Below are 16,679 nucleotides of genomic sequence, written 5' to 3'. Positions count from 1 at the left end.
TCAATTTTCTCATTTTCAACTATCTCCAAGCTTATTTGTTTCTCACGCAAAATTTCTCTTTCCACTTCCTTCATGGTTTTAGTTTTCTCTCATTCCTCTATACGTGATTTGATGATAACTTGGCATTAATGGACTTGATTTGGGCACATTGGAACCAACGTGATCTTTCTCCCTTAGTGTTTGAATGAATACTTATTGGAGAACCCATCATGCAATGCTCGTTTATCAAACTGCCATGGATGTCCGAGGAGAATATGGCTAGAATTCATGGAAACAACATCACACAAGACCTCATCTTCATATTTCCCAATTGAAAATGACACAAGTACTTTCTCTATGACTTCTAACTCTTCAACTTCATTAAATCCTTGCAAAACACATGGACTGGATGTTTGGATATTATAAGCCCCAACTTCTCGACCATGTATGTTCTTGCAAGATTTGCACAACTTCCACCATCAATGGTTATAAGGCATACTTTATCTCCCACGTGACATTTTGTATGGAAGATATTCTCTCTCTGTTCATCTTCTTGACTTTGAATGTTCAAAGTCCTTTTGACTACAAATATGTTGGATGGAAGAGACATGTTAGCAAATAAGGAAAAAAGGAAATGTGTATAAGACCTTACCAATAATACTCTCACAAAGCCTCACGAGTTAACTCTAAGAAAACTTGAATGTCACTCAATCTGCTCGTGTTTGCGCTCTAGGACTTTAAGGCTTTTACTAGTCTTCTTCTGATCTCACACGCTCAAGCCTTTTTCCTCTCAATTATTCTTTATCCCAAGTTCTAAATGACTTTACTCAAAACTGTATAAAGTAAATTGTACTTATTGTGCGTCAGCTGCAAAAGGGTTAGTAGGAATGGAAAAACAAAATATAATAAAAATGGTGGTTTAGAGATAGAAAGAAGAGAATAAAGGGGTTACTTACACAAAGTCATTTCACAACCTTCTATCACCACAATCAATTAAAAAGGCTTACTAGAATGTCTTGGTGATGAGACTTGTTGTTGTGTGTTTTTCAACTTCTTTGCTGACTTTTGATTTTCTTTCACTTGCACTTCACTTGCACTTCTTTTTGTATTTTTTGTTGTTGTTGTTGTTGTTGCACATTGCTTCTTCCACCAAAGCTCTGATACCACTTGATGTAAGGTGATTCTACCTTGTTGATTGATTGTGGATCTAGAAAGAAAGCAAAACAACATACATATGTGAATGGCTCAAATAGATGGTTTAGGTGGTAGATGTAAAGGTGAAATGGTATGTTATTTAATAAATAAGAGATGGTAGCTGAAGATGATTGTTATTTAATAAATAAGAGATGGTAGCTGAAGATGATTGTTAGGGCTATGGTATAGTTGATGAAACAATGGAATGTTGAAGAGGATAATATCTTAGAAGTGACCAAGGAAAAACCAGTGCTACAGAGAGCAAACCCAGCCACCACTTGATGTAAGGTGATTCTACCTTGTTGATTGATTGTGGATCTAGAAAGAAAGCAAAACAACATACATAAGTGAATGGCTCAAATAGATGGTTTAGGTGGTAGATGTAAAGGTGAAATGGTATGTTATTTAATAAATAAGAGATGGTAGCTGAAGATGATTGTTAGGGCTATGGTATAGTTGATGAAACAATGGAATGTTGAAGAGGATAATATCTGCAAGGAAAAACCAGTGCTACAGAGAGCAAACCCAGCCTTACAAATCCCTTATAAGGGGTGGTAATAAGGACTTCGACCCACTATCTATATAGAGATAAGAACCACAAGTATCAAAGGGAAAGGGGTTGACGCCACAAGTAATTTGAATTACTTGATAAGTCGATAAAAGTCACAAATACTTAAGCAAAGAGAATAATCTCACTTAAATTGATTAAAAAATGTTCTGTTACAAATGAAATAGGAAAGCCTATTTATAGAGTTTTAAAGGGGTATGACTGAATGGGTACATAATGGTTTGGCCAACCCTTGTGCCTTCCTCAAAGAAATTATTTAATACATAATTAACATGAATAAATAGGTGATGGTTCGGTTGCAATGTAGGAACATGTCTTTATGGTTGAATATCACTTGTATTCTTTCAAGTTGGCGCCAAGTGGAGTCACACGCCTTGCACATGGTTTTATGGTCATATGGCATGCACATGGGTGATCTAGAGAACCTTGTAGAGCAGTCTTGTGCACATGATAAATGTTGGCCACGTGCAACATCATGGACGTGCATGGGTCTCCCTCCAAGCTTGCTTGAGTGGGTAGCTAGTTAGCAAGCAAGGGTTGGTTCGATTGTGAGCTGTATATGTCTTCTAAATTATCCACTAAGCTATTTACGAGTTGTATATGTCTTCCAAATGCTCCACTAAGTTGTTTGTGAGCTGTATATGTCTTCCAAATGCTCCACTAAGCTGTTTGTAAGCTGTATATGTCTTTTAAATGCTCCACTAAGCTGTCCCAACGTGTGTCATACTATAATGTACCTTTTTCCTTCTTTTTCTTGATTGTAAACGCCATAAATGGATTCATGAGGGTGGAAATGCATCAGGTGTGAACATGGCTCTTCATTTGGTTGTAAATCCCGTATAAATCTTCAGCCTGCACTGTCTTCAGTAATCTAGGCATATCTCGAGGTCCCAATATCGGATTGATACGATTCAAAGTGCGTTGGAAAGATAAGAGACAGGGAATTAAATTTTAAGAAGACTTCATCTCTCATATATGCTTTTAACATGTTCAAAAGTGGCGATCAATATGACTAACGTGCACTGTCCATTGGATTGCCTTGAATGTACCTTGCACTAAATACAAAATGTATATAAGTTACAATGCCCAAAGGTAATGAATAAGTAATAAGTAACATTCTAATGTAACACATGATTCCATGGCTAATATAATAATGCAATTGATATGATAACATAAGTAAGGAATGTGTAACATATGTATGAAATAAGCTAATTAAAGATGTGACATGAATGATAAGTATGATGACATGATATGTAAATGATATGCAAACATAATAAATGAATCTAAAACATATGTAAACATAATATAAAGCTAAGTAAAGATGTGGAAACGTATGTTATGCATGAAAATCATAGAATATGCAAGTGAATGATAACACATGATTATTCAAGCATAGTTTAAGATGCAAATGTATGCTCATAATAATATATAGTGCATAAATGAGTAAATATAAAATAAAGTAAGGAAGAACTCCCTTATATTGAGAATTAGGGATCTATAATGATGTGAGTATGTCATGCAGAAAGTTGGTGCTAGTCAGGATCACATCACTGGTGATAGAGAAATGCAAGATTGTGTTCGATTGATCACTACGGTTGTGCTTACTTTTGTGATCATTTGTTGTTGTATTCTGGGAGACTGACGTCCAACGTTACTCAAAGCACCTAGGAGAGGACGAATCTGTCTAAGGAAACTGTTTTACATGTCTCAACAAAAATCCTTCTTCGGTTTATCTTAGTCTGCTCATCTGATTTCGTGTCTACGCATGAGTAACAAGTTTCATTTTTCTATTTTAATTATTTATAATTGTTTTGCTCCGTTCGATTATATAATATTATTTATTTATTATTTTTATTTTTATCTCAAATTAACATTTTTTCTAACACAAAATATGATGATAGGCTTATAGTATTCGGCGCCATCATTGTCTTCATTGGCATGCCTTGGCTATGTTGTTGACCATATATAATATGATCTCATTCACCCTCACTCGCATATTCTGTCAAAGATGTTTGAGTGCTTTGCATTGCTTCTTATGAACCTCCAACTCAATTCGACCGAGTCTCCGTTAAAGCATGAAATGGAGGATACAAACCAAAACTGGTTTTAGATGTAAAATAATCGGCAGAAGCAGAAGACAAAGATGTTGATGATGATTTCTTGGTCATTGTGAATCTGGAATTTCCTTATTCCTATTCTTTCCTATCATATAATGTCGTTAAATATTGTTTTCCATTTGCTTTATAATTCTAGAGGTAGGGAGAAATGTCAAAATCAAGGTTAGCAGGTGTAATCTCGTAATACATAGAGATCGATAAATGACGCTGATTCCATTGCTCAATGTAGACAACACATTTCCTTAATTTATTGTCTTTATGCTTCCCACGCGTATCAATTCTATGGAGCGCGTTCATATCAAATATTTGCGTAAGAATCGGTTGATGAGACTCAAATTGTAGCAACACTTTATCTGTGGCATGCATCTAAACAATCACAAAGTGTAACATAGGCGTAACAGTACACCACAACTCCGATCCTTCAAAAAATTCCGGTGGAGTAACTGGTAAATCTCGTCGTCATAATATAGGATCCAAGAAAACTGTAATAATTAATAATAAAAGTTAGTATAAATAAAGTGAAAAAATTAATTAAATTTTAGTAATTAAAAAATTAATATTTACCTTGTGTCGATCAACGATATCGATTCTCATTCGTATATCTTTTTTAGTTGCACCTGAAAACTTGGTCTCAGTAATTTTATGTCGTCATCTACATAATATAAAAATTAAAAATTAAAAAAATCTCAAAAAAATAAATTTAAAATTTTACTAAAAAATAATGTTAAAAAATTACCTTGCAGCGAGAAGAAACTCAACCGGGGCTGTTTTAATTGGCATAAAAATGAAAATTGGTCTCACGCCCACGATTGTAGTAGGACTAGAAAACTTGCTACATGCTTTTTTTGACCCCGTTCGACGATTGTAGCATTGCAAAGTTCTAGTATAAAAAATACAAAATGCTTAGCCTTAACTAGTGTTGCGTCACTCATTAAAATTCTCCAAGAAGATACTAAATGTGCTCTAAATTACCAAATTTATCCGGTAACAATATCCCTCCAATCAATTGAAGCAGATACGCTCCGGCTGTAAAAATGACCTCATCCTCGGTAGAGTAGTTTGTCATATTAAATTCAGACTTCAACCAAGTGATGCGTATCCGAAACCCCTCTAAAACCTCTTATGGTGGCATCTTTTCATTTTGTGAACAAATTTGAATCGATCGGAACTGTTGTGCCTCACTTTCAACGCACCATTAACAGGAATCCCGAGTTGGTTAGCGACATTTTCCAATATAATTGTCATTTCAGCACTTAAAAAAATGAAAAGTATACGTCTCAAGTTCAACGTTTAGTCAAAGCCATAATTAATGTTGGTTCACCTTAAACAACGCGAAAATTTCGTTGAATACAACTTGGATTGTTATAAATATATAATAATTCGCTTATGCGAATCTATAAGAGTAATTCCTCATTGATGAATGCCTCGTTCTTCTTCCGGATCGAGCTCGAGCAAAAAATATAGACATCACCGAAGCGTAACATTTTATCGTAGGTAGACATTTTTCAAAAATTTTCAATATTTTTCGAATCTTTCTCAATTTTTTCTTAACAAAACACAATAAAAAAAAACATAAACCGCAAACCCAACGGCCATAAACGACTAATTTTTTCAAAATTTCCACTAAACCAATGAGTTCCATGATAACTGTTATAATCTCACTGTTGCAGTTACCCATAGTGTACCGACTACAAATGGCTATTTTTTTAAAATTCAAGATAAGCTCATTACCTCAACATGAAGATTTAGTTTTAAAAAAATACTTAATGAACTTAAAAATGAAGATTTAGTTTTAAAAAAAATAAAATACTTAATGAATTTAAAAAAAAATAATTAAATTCTGAATAGACTCATCATTTTAACGTGAAGAGTCTTAATAAACATATTAAAATATTAACCTAAATAGAATCTACATACCTGATACTAATAAAAATATTTAAAAAAATCGCTACCTCAACATGACAAATTTACTGTTTACTGTAAGATATTAGATCGCAAATTGAATTCTCTACTAACCCATTGGACTAAATAATTTACCCGCATGGTATTTGAAAAAAAAAACCCATTACAACTAGTAAGGCACCATCAATTTTCAATTTGCATTTGATTTGACCCACACCAGTTCTTCCGGCACTCGGCCAACATGTCCATGTAGAACTGACACTTGCTGATTTCGTTTCCATAGCTGTTCAGGCACTACAAGTAACAGAATAATACAAGAACATCAGTATACCATTATCGCTAGACTCAAATAAAATTTTATAACTTGACGAATCAGCAGTCGTGGCATTAGTGTAAAACTCTAAAACCATGGCTTAACCACTTAATTTTAAAACTTGAACCAGATCATTGCAAATCAAGAAACCGCACTAGGAAAATCGTCATTCCAGGAAAATCTATTAATCTACCAGAATATGGGAATCGTGCTTTTGAGTTTTTTATGCAAGTTCCCCGTCCAACACAGAATGCAAAATTTACCAACCAATATCATGCATACTAGCACGATGAATCAGTAATGGTGGCATCTACCACTAGTGTAGAACTCGGAACCAAAACGATGATTTAACCTACTTTCTCGAAAACAGAGACAAGAGTACTTTTCATTCGAAATCAACTAAATGATATTAGGCCAGCCAACACAGTAAACCTGGCAGATTATGGGATTTGTGCTTTTAATTTGAGGTTTTAGTCAGCCATAGCATGTGAAACTTATAAACATTTTTAGCAAACTACTGAACTATCAAGTAATCACATACGTCTTGGAATGCCTTGGTGTGGATGCTGCATGCATCAGAGGCAGAAAAACTATTGGTGGCGGCTGCTGATGCAGGGGCAGCTGTAGCCTCAGAAGCAACGGTTTCATGTTGAATAGTACGAGGACCCATCACGGCATCCACAGCCCTGTGAGCCACAGCACTTCCAGTTCCAAAAGCCATACCTGTAACATGGAGATAAAGATGAAAACAATTAATGAATATCGGGCAAGGAACCATAACAAACCAACCCGAGGCATAAATAATAAGTAAACCATCTCAGAAGGATTATTCACATACCCTGAGCTATGGTTGAGCCTATTCCTCCGAGCATGGATCCACCTCCACTCTTAGCAGGAGCAGGGGGAGGAGCATGATGAGCTGCAGCAATAAGAATTAAATGGAATTAAACATGGCAGCCAATTGAAGAGATAACTACTACTAAACTAACTACTTATCCAAAGGGAGAAAAAACAATGTTAATAAATCGATATAACCATAATCTAAATATAAAAACCCAAATCACCCGGTTGAGGTGGTGGGCTGCGAGCAGGAACTGGGCGAGGGGCAGGGCGAGAAGCAGACCTTCCTGTAAAACAATAAGAACAAATAAAACACCCCAAAAACTGAAATGACAAAGCTGCTCTAAATTTCAAACATCGAAATGTTTCAAGAACAAGAGAAAATATAACAAATAAGAGACAAGCACAAAGAAAGAAATTCTTTGAATAACCAAAATTAAAGCAAAACCTAGAATATAACTAATCACGCAAAATAAGCTTTAATCAAAGAACAAAGACTAACTAACCCTAGAAATCAGGTTAAATTAGATGTGGGTTATACATAACTAAACACAGAAAACGAAGTAAAAAACCAAAAAATAAATTTGGGAATTAATAGATCTTAAATGAAAGGAATGAGATGAGAAAAACTAACCAGAGCTACGGCGAGGCATGCTGGATGTAGGCGAATCGATGAAGCTGTGACTAATCTCAAGGAAATTTCTGGAATTAGGGTTTTAAGTCTAAGAATCCCAATAAAAATCAAACTCCTAAAGCATCGGAAATGCCTATTTATAAATCTGAGACATAAAGATTGAAGACTGGTGTTTGGTTTTTACCAACACGTGGCAGAACATGATTGGGCATACTAACTACTAATTAAAAGTAAATAGTAATTACAACTAATTAATACGTAAAAGCAATAATATCTAATTAATTAATTAATTAATTAAATTCTCCAGATCTGTTTCCTTCCCAAGTAAACACAATACATTTAACAAAAAATTGAAGGGAAAAAAAGCATATTGTTCTCCTCCAAAACCCTAGGGTTCATAACAAATTCTTCAGATCTTTGATCTTTTTCATCCATCGATTGATCGTTGAAAGTCAATGGCTGAAGAATCAGCATCGACGCAGCCTCAATCATCGGTGGCTCCATTGGGATCTTCCGTTATACCGATAGTGAACAAGCTACAGGACATCTTCGCTCAGCTTGGTAGCCAGTCCACCATAGAGTTGCCGCAGGTGGCGGTGGTTGGAAGCCAGAGTAGTGGTAAGTCCAGCGTGCTTGAGTCTCTCGTTGGCCGCGACTTCCTGCCTCGAGGTTCTGATATCTGCACGCGCCGTCCGCTAGTCCTTCAGCTCCTCCAGACCAAGCTTAAGCCTGATGGTTCCGAGGAGGAGTATGGCGAGTTTCTTCACTTGCCTGGAAAACGCTTCTATGACTTCTCGGAGATTCGAAGGGAGATTCAGGTTCTGTGCTGCTTGCTTTTTATGATTGAGAATTATGTAGTTACGCATTTTATTATTCGATTCAAAAAAACTGTTAGGCGTTTGTGAATTTTCCCTTGCTGACTTGTTGCTTAAGCACGATGAACATTATTAGATAAATTTTAAAGCGCGACAGATATTTGTTATATAAACGTGACACAATTAAGAGACAGGAGCAGCTGGGCAATAAGTTGTGATTGGGGAAATTGGGGGCTTGCAAAAAGGAGTAATTAGAGCTTCTAGGCCTTACAGTGAGCAGAATAGAGTCATTTAATTTGTGCGCTCTTCCCTAATGATCTTAGCTAGATTTCTTGTCTATTCCGTTCGCTCTTGGAAAAACTCTACCCTGTTTTTGCTTGCACGCTATGATCTGTTTCATGAGAGCTAGAAAGAATGTTTACAATTTGTGGTGATGAGGTTCTTCTTTTTAAGTATTAAAAAAATGAAAAAAAAATGTCCTGCTAAATAAAATCTCATCTGATTGCAGGCTGAGACAGATAGGGAGGCTGGAGGAAACAAAGGTGTCTCAGACAAGCAGATTCGACTTAAGATTTTCTCACCAAATGTTCTCGATATCACTCTTGTGGATTTGCCTGGAATCACAAAAGTTCCTGTAGGCGACCAACCCTCTGACATTGAAGCTCGAATTAGAACCATGATCATGTCGTATATTAAACAGCCAAGCTGTCTGATTCTGGCTGTTACTCCGGCAAATTCAGATTTAGCAAACTCTGATGCTCTTCAACTTGCTGGAAATGCCGACCCTGATGGTACTTCTACTAGTAAAACCCACTTCTGCTTGAGCTCCTATTGTTGTTCGTTTAATTAAATAACTTTGATAATTTTCTTCTGGCAGGTTGTAGAACCATTGGGGTTATTACAAAGGTGCACCTTTTAACATGAAAATCTCATTTCAAATTATAGCATTGCCTATACACAAGTTATTTTAAATTTCTGACTAGTTTTGGCTTATTTGCAATTTTGCATATGAATCAGTTGGATATAATGGACAGAGGTACTGATGCTCGTAACTTGCTGCTTGGAAAAGTGATTCCCCTTCGACTTGGTTACATAGGTGTTGTGAATCGTAGTCAGGAGGTAAGAGTGTAACCTAACAGAATTGAAGATATTAATGGTTTTAAAAATGCCATTTTAAGCAAATAATTACGGAGTACCTTGTTAATGGGATGATGTATCATTTTTAGGTTTCTTAAGTATTTTGCAGTAGTCACTATTTTGAGATGCTCTAGTGGCATTTTGGCCTTTCTTCATGATGGTCCTATCAGACATAAAGTAATCTTTTCATGCTATTTTATGTGGAGAGATTGTCCTGCCCATTTGCACTTCCTGCCGTCTGTTTTGCATGGTTAGAAATGATCATAGCTTTCTCTAGCAATCCTGCTGAACTCATATGTTCGTGGATGGATTTAATGCCTCATTCGGAAATCTGGACCTTTGTTCCCAGGGTTATATTGTGGTCGGTTTGGAAATTAAGGAATGCAGTAATTTTTGAAAAGGGGAAGGTAGATCCTTGTCACTTATTTTTATCGCAATATAGATTGGCTGCGTGGTTTCTTGCGAAGTTTCCAAAGGTGAATATTCCTTTTGATTGTCTTGTGGGAGATCCATCCTTGGCTGATACTTGGCAGAGCAGCAAGGTTTGTCCAGCACCTATTGTTTGGTCTCCCCCACTGAGGGATTTTTTTAAAGTTAACGATGATGGTGCGATGAACATGGACTGGTCTAGAGGTGGTATGGGAGGTCTACTCCGTAATTCAGAGGGCTTGGTTCTGGGTACCTTCTCAGAGCAAGTTGGGCTTGGTCCTCCTATTTTGGCAGAGCTACTGGCAGTTAAGGCGGGGTTGAGCTTATTCTTTGAATTGGGTTGGTGCTCTAAGGGTAGATTGATTGTGGAATGTGACTGTTAATTCTTTGGATTGTTTAAAAAACCCTGGTGCTTGTCCTGGCCTATTTGCTGCTTTAGTCAAGGAAATTGTTGCAATCGTTTTAGAGCGAAGCGTAATAGTGAAACACATTCAGAGATGTGCAAACTGAGAGGCGGATGAATTAGCAAAGTTAGGAATTGGATAGATTTTTCTGTTGTTTCCTAGGTTCTGGTTGTGCTTATAATTTTATAGGCTTGATTGTTGATTTGGCCTTGATGGGATCTTTGTATCTCTTGTATTTTCTGTTGGAGTTTTAATAAATTTGAGGCACTCTTTTCCTCCTTCCAATGTTCATTGGGATACTTTCTGGTAATTCAATGGATATGAAGAGGGGTTTTAATGAGTCCTCCCCTTATAAAAAAACCATAGCTTTCTTCTTGTTGACTTCTTTTTTAATGGTCAGCCATATTTTAGCAATTAGATGTACGATGTATGCAAAAGCACTGATATATGATAGGTACTACTGCCTGAAAAACCCTTTTTTTACCTCCAAAATAGCAATAAAAATGAATTAAGGCTTAGCAAATTATCATTTTTTTTATTCTAGACGACTTCATTTTTTTCTATTGTAAATCATATACTGCTTATCAGGTAGCTTACTTTCCTATTGTGCTAATAGTTTCATTGCATATCTAAACAGGATATTTTAATGAACCGGAGTATCAAGGATGCCCTTGTTGCAGAGGAAAAGTTCTTCCGGAGTCGTCCAGTATGGATGCGCCAACCTTTAGCAATTGTTCATGGTTTGATACAGTTTCCATCTCAATTTGCTTATTTCTTTTTGCTATAGGTTTATAATGGTCTTGCCGATCGATGTGGTGTGACTCAGGTGGCAAAGAAGTTGAACCAGGTAAAGTATTTGGAACATGAAGTTTCCGAATTATGGAGTATAAATCTCAGTTTTGAATGTCCATGTTTTGTTAGTGCTTGTGTGTTCTATTACTATTACTTATCCTATTAATCCTCTTTCTTCATGCTAGGCATTTGGTGGGAACCAATGTAAACTTGCATGTCTACTCTATCTAGACTGTAGACTTTAGAGTTATTCTTGAGGCTGAGTCATATCTGGAGCATTCCTACTTTCCTATGGTCTTTGATCTGATTCAAGCACCTTGATGCTTATAGGAACTATTGAAGGTTTTATGCTAGTTTGGGACTTTATTTTATTTATTTTTATTTTTTTTGCAATTCTAGTTCAGTCTTGTGACCCAGTTGTGTATGACTAGAGACGTATAACTTTGATAGGGGGAATGTCTCTATTTTTTTTATCTCATTGCCATTGGTGAATCTTTCTATGCTGCTCCAATGTAGATTTTAGTGCAACATATCAAGACAATACTTCCTGGACTGAAATCACGCATTAGTTCTGCATTGGTGTCTCTGGCAAAGGAGCATGCAAGCTATGGAGAAATCACAGAATCAAAGGCATGCATCTTTATTTTTCTACCACAAACTTGGTTGAGAAAAGTATCTGAAACTATTTTCTCATGACGATTATGATTTTAAAATCTGTAGGCTGGTCAAGGAGCTCTTCTTCTGAATATTCTTTCAAAGTACTGTGAAGGTAAATGGTTTGCTTGGCTGTCAAATTTTCTTATTAATATTGTTAAACACTTATGGTGTACATTCTAGTATATTGGCACTGATGCCATAAATCAACGCTTTGTTTGAAACAGCTTTCTCATCAATGGTAGAGGGGAAAAATGAAGAAATGTCTACATCTGAGCTGTCTGGTGGAGCAAGGATTCACTATATTTTCCAATCAATCTTTGTCAAGAGCTTAGAGGTGTGTAGATTGAGATTTGTGCCTTGATATTTTCATGCTTTTCACTCTTAAGAATTTGTAGTTAGCTGGATTTGTTTTCCGTTCAATGTTAGAGGTTCCTTCTGTTTTTACGCATCTCTTTATCTTTAGGGTGTTTCTTCACGTCATTGTACAATAGTTGGTCCTTGATTATTTTATTTATATCATTGTACAATATTATTGGTCATTAATTACTATATTATGTAATTAACATTTCTGTGGGATCTGTGATGTGTGCATTTCACTTTGGTAATTACATGCTCTTTTCAGAGACAGGATTAAAAATTTTGACAACCTTACAAAAATAAATGGTTATCTGATTTCTTGATATTGATGAGATTAATTTCTCACCTTCCCTCTATTCTGGTAGTAAAATAAAACCTTCATATCTTTTACGTATCGATGCTGCTTCATTTAGAGCACAAACAAACATCGGCAAGAGTCATACATTACAACCTAGAAATTGTTGATAGATAGACATGCTCTATACAGTTGCTTTTTATGTACATAGTTATTCTTGGTGCTGATTTTGAGTTTTTGTTAACTGATTTGTTTTACAGGATGTTGATCCTTGTGAAGACTTGAGTGATGATGACATTCGAACTGCCATTCAGAATGCAACTGGTCCTCGATGTGCACTATTTGTGCCAGAAGTAGGTTCAAGTGGCTTCTAATTTAATTGGTTAAGCTATGATTTTTTTTAAAATGCAAACCTTGATAGTTTTTTTCAAGGTTTTACTTTGAATTACTTTATATTTAGCCTAGTGTTATAATTCAACCTTTATGTGTAGGTCCCATTTGAAGTACTTGTTCGAAGACAGATAGCACGTCTACTAGATCCAAGCCTTCAATGTGCCAGGTTCATATATGATGAGTTAATAAAGGTGATTTAATCTTCCATCCTGTCATTGTAGTTTCAAATCTCTATCATTGGCAATCTAAGTTTTCTAATAGAATTGTTCTCTTTCCAGATAAGCCATCGCTGTATGGTGAATGAACTGCAGCGATTTCCTGTTCTGAGAAAGCATATGGACCAAGTGATTGGGAATTTTCTTCGAGAAGGCCTTGAGCCGTCTGAGACAATGATAGGTCATATTATTGAAATGGAGGTAGGCCTGTGCTATTGGGACTTTTATATTATTTTATGTTTTGATTCCTAATTCTATTACAAAATATAAACTTGGTACCGTGAATGTGCAAAACTTTTATGTGCCATTTTTGAAATATGCCATTTTTTGCAGATGGATTACATAAATACTTCACACCCGAATTTTATTGGTGGAAGCAAGGCCGTAGAGCTTGCCAATCAGCAGATCAGGAATTCCAGGGTTGCTTTGCCTATATCTAGATCAAAGGTAGATCTATACCGCAAGTCATTTCTCTGGTGCTTTTGCTACTATTAATCTTAATTTCTCTTGATTTTTCATTCTTCGGTTTCTTTGATTTAATCAGGATGGATTAGAGACAGATAAAGCACCTAATTCTGAAAGAAGTGTTAAATCTCGGGCTATTATTGCTAGACAAGTTAATGGAATTGTGGCTGATCAGGCATGAAAATTGTGTTTCTGCTGCACTATATATGCTTTCCTTCCTTGCCGTTCCCTTTTCCTTTTCCATTTTTTTCTCCTTCATCCTTCAATTATTGACGATAAATAACCTGCAACATTTTACTCCGTTTGAGTGCAGGGAGTCCGTCCTGTTCCAGATGTTGAAAAAGTTCCTTCCACTGGTACCGCATTTTAGGCTGTCATTTTGATTTCTTATATGATATTCTGATGTTCCATTTGTGATTGTTGTCTAACAAGAAGGCCAATATTGATGGTTTTTCCCCTGCCCCCTTTTCTTTTGTCTAGGGGATTTCTGATCAGAATTTTTGGGTTTTTGATAGCACTCAGCGTGTTTTGATGTAATTATCAAGCAGCATAAAAGTAAAATGTTTATTATATGTGGGGGATTATCAGGTACAAGTGGTTCAACTTGGGGTATTTCATCAATATTTGGTGGCAGTGATAACCGTTCATCAGTGAAAGAGAGCTCAACAAACAAGCAACATAGTGAACCTGTCCATGACATGGAGCAGGCCTTGTCCATGATCCATTTGAGAGAGGTGCATGCACATCAGATAACCCCGCAAGGTTCCAGTACCAAATTAAAAAAATATGAGTATTCGTTTTTGACAAGCGCTTTTTCCTTTCAGCCCCCATCTGTCTTGAGGCCTTCAGAAGACCGTTCAGAAACCGAAGCTATTGAAATTGCTATCACCAAATTGCTCTTAAGATCATACTACGACATTGTTAGGAAGAATATAGAGGATTCTGTGCCTAAAGCAATTATGCACTTCTTGGTAAGTTTTAAACCAAATAGGTTTTCTAATTAAGTTTACTTTTGCCTTATTCTGTTTGATCTATGTTCACATCATAGGTCTTGAAATTTTGGAAAACATTGTAGTGCTCTAGTTAGGAAATTGTAGATCCTTCTAGGCAAATTAATTTCCTTTTTTGCCTCACCTAAGTCTATCAACTATGTGGATTGAGCTAAACAATATTTGGTGACGCTTCAATTTCCATTCTCCACTATTTTTATGGATAGAATCTTACATCATGAACGCTCAACAAGATTCTCTTTTTGTGGACTGTTGATGTGTTTTAGTTGTGGTAGGACAGGCGTACATTTCATGATTGTTGTATCTCGTTTTACTTGTACATTTAGAACATGGATCTTCCGGTCAGAAAGTTTAATCGAGATTTAAGAGGTTGTGGTCCAATATTGTTTTGTTAAGCGGTAACAGTATATTTGTGGTCCAAGATTTAACAGCCGTATATATTTAATTTATTGAAATCTGAAACTGTTGCAAGTCTTGTAAGTACAAGCCTTGTATTCCTAGTTCTTACCAATAGTTTGTGGTCCAATATTGCTTTGTTAAGCGGCAACAACATATATGAATATTGATCTGTTTGTTGATAATGTCTATATCCAGGTAAACCACACAAAACGAGAACTTCACAATATCTTTATCAAAAAGCTTTACAGGTGATGCAGAGCTCTGCGTATTGGCTTGATTAAAATTATTTGTACTTTTTGATTATGGCATTGTTTGACTGTGGAGCATTCTGTACGTCTTTATGATCCAAAAACAGAGAGAACCTGTTTGAAGAAATGTTACAGGAACCTGATGAGATAGCTTCTAAGAGAAAACGTACTCGAGAAACACTCCGAGTTCTTCAACAGGCATTCAGGGTACGTTCTCTTTACTGCATATCATCGTATCATAATCTCTACAGCGATCACAAGTTTTCATTTGTTTGTCGAAAGAACAAATGACAAATGTCTTTTTCCATGCCTACATGCATGAAAATATGTCATCAATTACCTTACGCATGGAGCAATGTTTATCGGTTTTGTTTTTGATACTTTTTTAAAATCCTTTTGGATAGACATTGGACGAATTGCCATTGGAAGCTGAAACAGTTGAGAGGGGTGGATACAGTTTGGCTTCTGATCCGACTGGCCTGCCAAAGATTCATGGACTACCATCATCAATTTATTCCACTAGTGGTTCAAACGACTCCTATATGGCTTCTCCTAAAAACCCAACGTCTCGCAAGTCATCTCACTCCGGTGAACTATCGACGCACTCATACGGTAATACCGATTCAAATGGAAATGGGGGTAGTTACATGCCGGGCCTCTATCCGACCTTTGATTTCTAAGATGAATGAATATGTAAGCGTGCATTTTGGTTCAAGTTTCATCAAATCCAGAGGCATTATATTCATTTGATTGCTCAGTATAGTTTCTCCCTCGAAGTCCCCTCCGACCGAAGTCGGTGAATCATTATGTTGATTTTACCATCATCATTATATGTCTGCAAGTCGGCTATCATAAATAGCGTTATAATTGCGTTGTTTATAGTTACAGGAAGAACAATGGGTGTGAAAACCCTGTTTTTTAGGGGGGGTCAAAAACAATGGTTTTTACCTCTCTAACTATTCTTTCTGCAATCCCTTATTTTTATTTTTTTTTCTATCATAGTTGTTGACGTGAGCAAGGAGTACCCGAACTTTTTTCTTTTCAAAATCATAGTTAATATTTAGTTTAAGTTTCAATTTGATACGTGTCGTTAAAAGAATATTACTGATGTGGTATTTTTTATTTTTTCCGATGATGATGTGGCATTATTTTTCAGTGACGTCAATATCACGTTAAGTTTTTAACAATGAGATATCAAAATGAAATCTATATTAAATGTTAAATATGGTTTTAAAAAAAATAAAATTTAAGTATCAAAATAGAATAAAAATAATAATTTAGATAATAAACTTATAATTTGTCCAAAGGAAATTAACTCTATTTTTTTAAAAAATAAAAATTTAAAATTTAATGAAAGCTATGACGGCGTAGTATAATATTTCTAGATCTGCGTCCTCTTATATCAACACATTTAGGGATTGGTTTTGTGACTAGGGATAGCAACGGGCCGGGTATTGGTTTTCGTCTTCGTTTAAAAAATTTGTATCCATCTCTGTTTAAAAAATCGTGGGGATTT

At 35.9% G+C, this 16,679-nt stretch overlaps 2 protein-coding genes across 3 annotated transcripts; one reads left to right on the top strand and one right to left on the bottom strand.

The window, feature by feature from the left end:
• Positions 1-5,943: 5,943 nt before the first annotated feature.
• Positions 5,944-7,653, bottom strand: LOC120144774 (uncharacterized protein C6C3.02c-like). Its single transcript, XM_039158750.1, has 5 exons — positions 7,548-7,653; positions 7,138-7,200; positions 6,912-6,992; positions 6,615-6,796; positions 5,944-6,054 (listed from the first exon to the last, which is right to left on the bottom strand). Exons 1-5 carry the CDS (start codon positions 7,564-7,566, stop codon positions 5,944-5,946), a joined length of 456 nt encoding a protein of 151 aa, XP_039014681.1. The 5' UTR covers positions 7,567-7,653.
• Positions 7,654-7,866: 213 nt separating this feature from the next.
• Positions 7,867-15,925, top strand: LOC120144876 (dynamin-related protein 3A-like). Of its 2 annotated transcripts, XM_039158838.1 has the most exons (20): positions 7,867-8,365; positions 8,871-9,153; positions 9,240-9,268; positions 9,380-9,481; positions 10,970-11,038; positions 11,120-11,179; positions 11,641-11,754; positions 11,845-11,893; positions 12,006-12,115; positions 12,694-12,786; positions 12,925-13,017; positions 13,105-13,242; positions 13,375-13,488; positions 13,586-13,681; positions 13,820-13,862; positions 14,095-14,240; positions 14,331-14,477; positions 15,111-15,163; positions 15,271-15,370; positions 15,568-15,925. In XM_039158838.1, the coding sequence occupies exons 1-20, from the start codon at positions 8,003-8,005 to the stop codon at positions 15,841-15,843; spliced, it is 2,478 nt and encodes an 825-aa protein (XP_039014769.1). In that variant the 5' UTR covers positions 7,867-8,002; the 3' UTR covers positions 15,844-15,925. The 2 variants fall into 2 exon arrangements, 1 of the variants encoding a protein (XP_039014769.1); XR_005518078.1 differs by lacking the exon at positions 15,111-15,163 and having other exon boundaries at positions 13,820-13,863; positions 14,093-14,240; positions 15,568-15,672.
• The last annotated feature ends 754 nt before the right edge of the window (positions 15,926-16,679 follow it).

Source organism: Hibiscus syriacus, unplaced genomic scaffold, assembly GCF_006381635.1.
Source record: "Hibiscus syriacus cultivar Baekdansim isolate YM2019G1 unplaced genomic scaffold, ASM638163v2 tig00110890_pilon, whole genome shotgun sequence".
Classification (NCBI taxonomy): domain Eukaryota; kingdom Viridiplantae; phylum Streptophyta; class Magnoliopsida; order Malvales; family Malvaceae; genus Hibiscus; species Hibiscus syriacus.
The sequence above is the reverse complement of the archived record's forward strand: the minus strand, read 5'-3'. Positions and strand labels throughout refer to the sequence as shown.

Coding starts and splice junctions, on each gene's coding strand:
- LOC120144774 (XM_039158750.1), bottom strand. Junction 6,993..7,137: donor CAGCCCACCACCTCAACCGG/GTGATTTGGGTT, acceptor TTATTGCTGCAG/CTCATCATGCTCCTCCCCCT. Junction 6,055..6,614: donor ACACCAAGGCATTCCAAGAC/GTATGTGATTAC, acceptor TGTTACTTGTAG/TGCCTGAACAGCTATGGAAA.
- LOC120144876 (XM_039158838.1), top strand. CDS start 8,003: ATGGCTGAAGAATCAGCATCGACGCAGCCTCAATCATCGGTGGCTCCA. Junction 9,154..9,239: donor TGGAAATGCCGACCCTGATG/GTACTTCTACTA, acceptor TTCTTCTGGCAG/GTTGTAGAACCATTGGGGTT. Junction 14,241..14,330: donor CCATGATCCATTTGAGAGAG/GTGCATGCACAT, acceptor TTTTCCTTTCAG/CCCCCATCTGTCTTGAGGCC.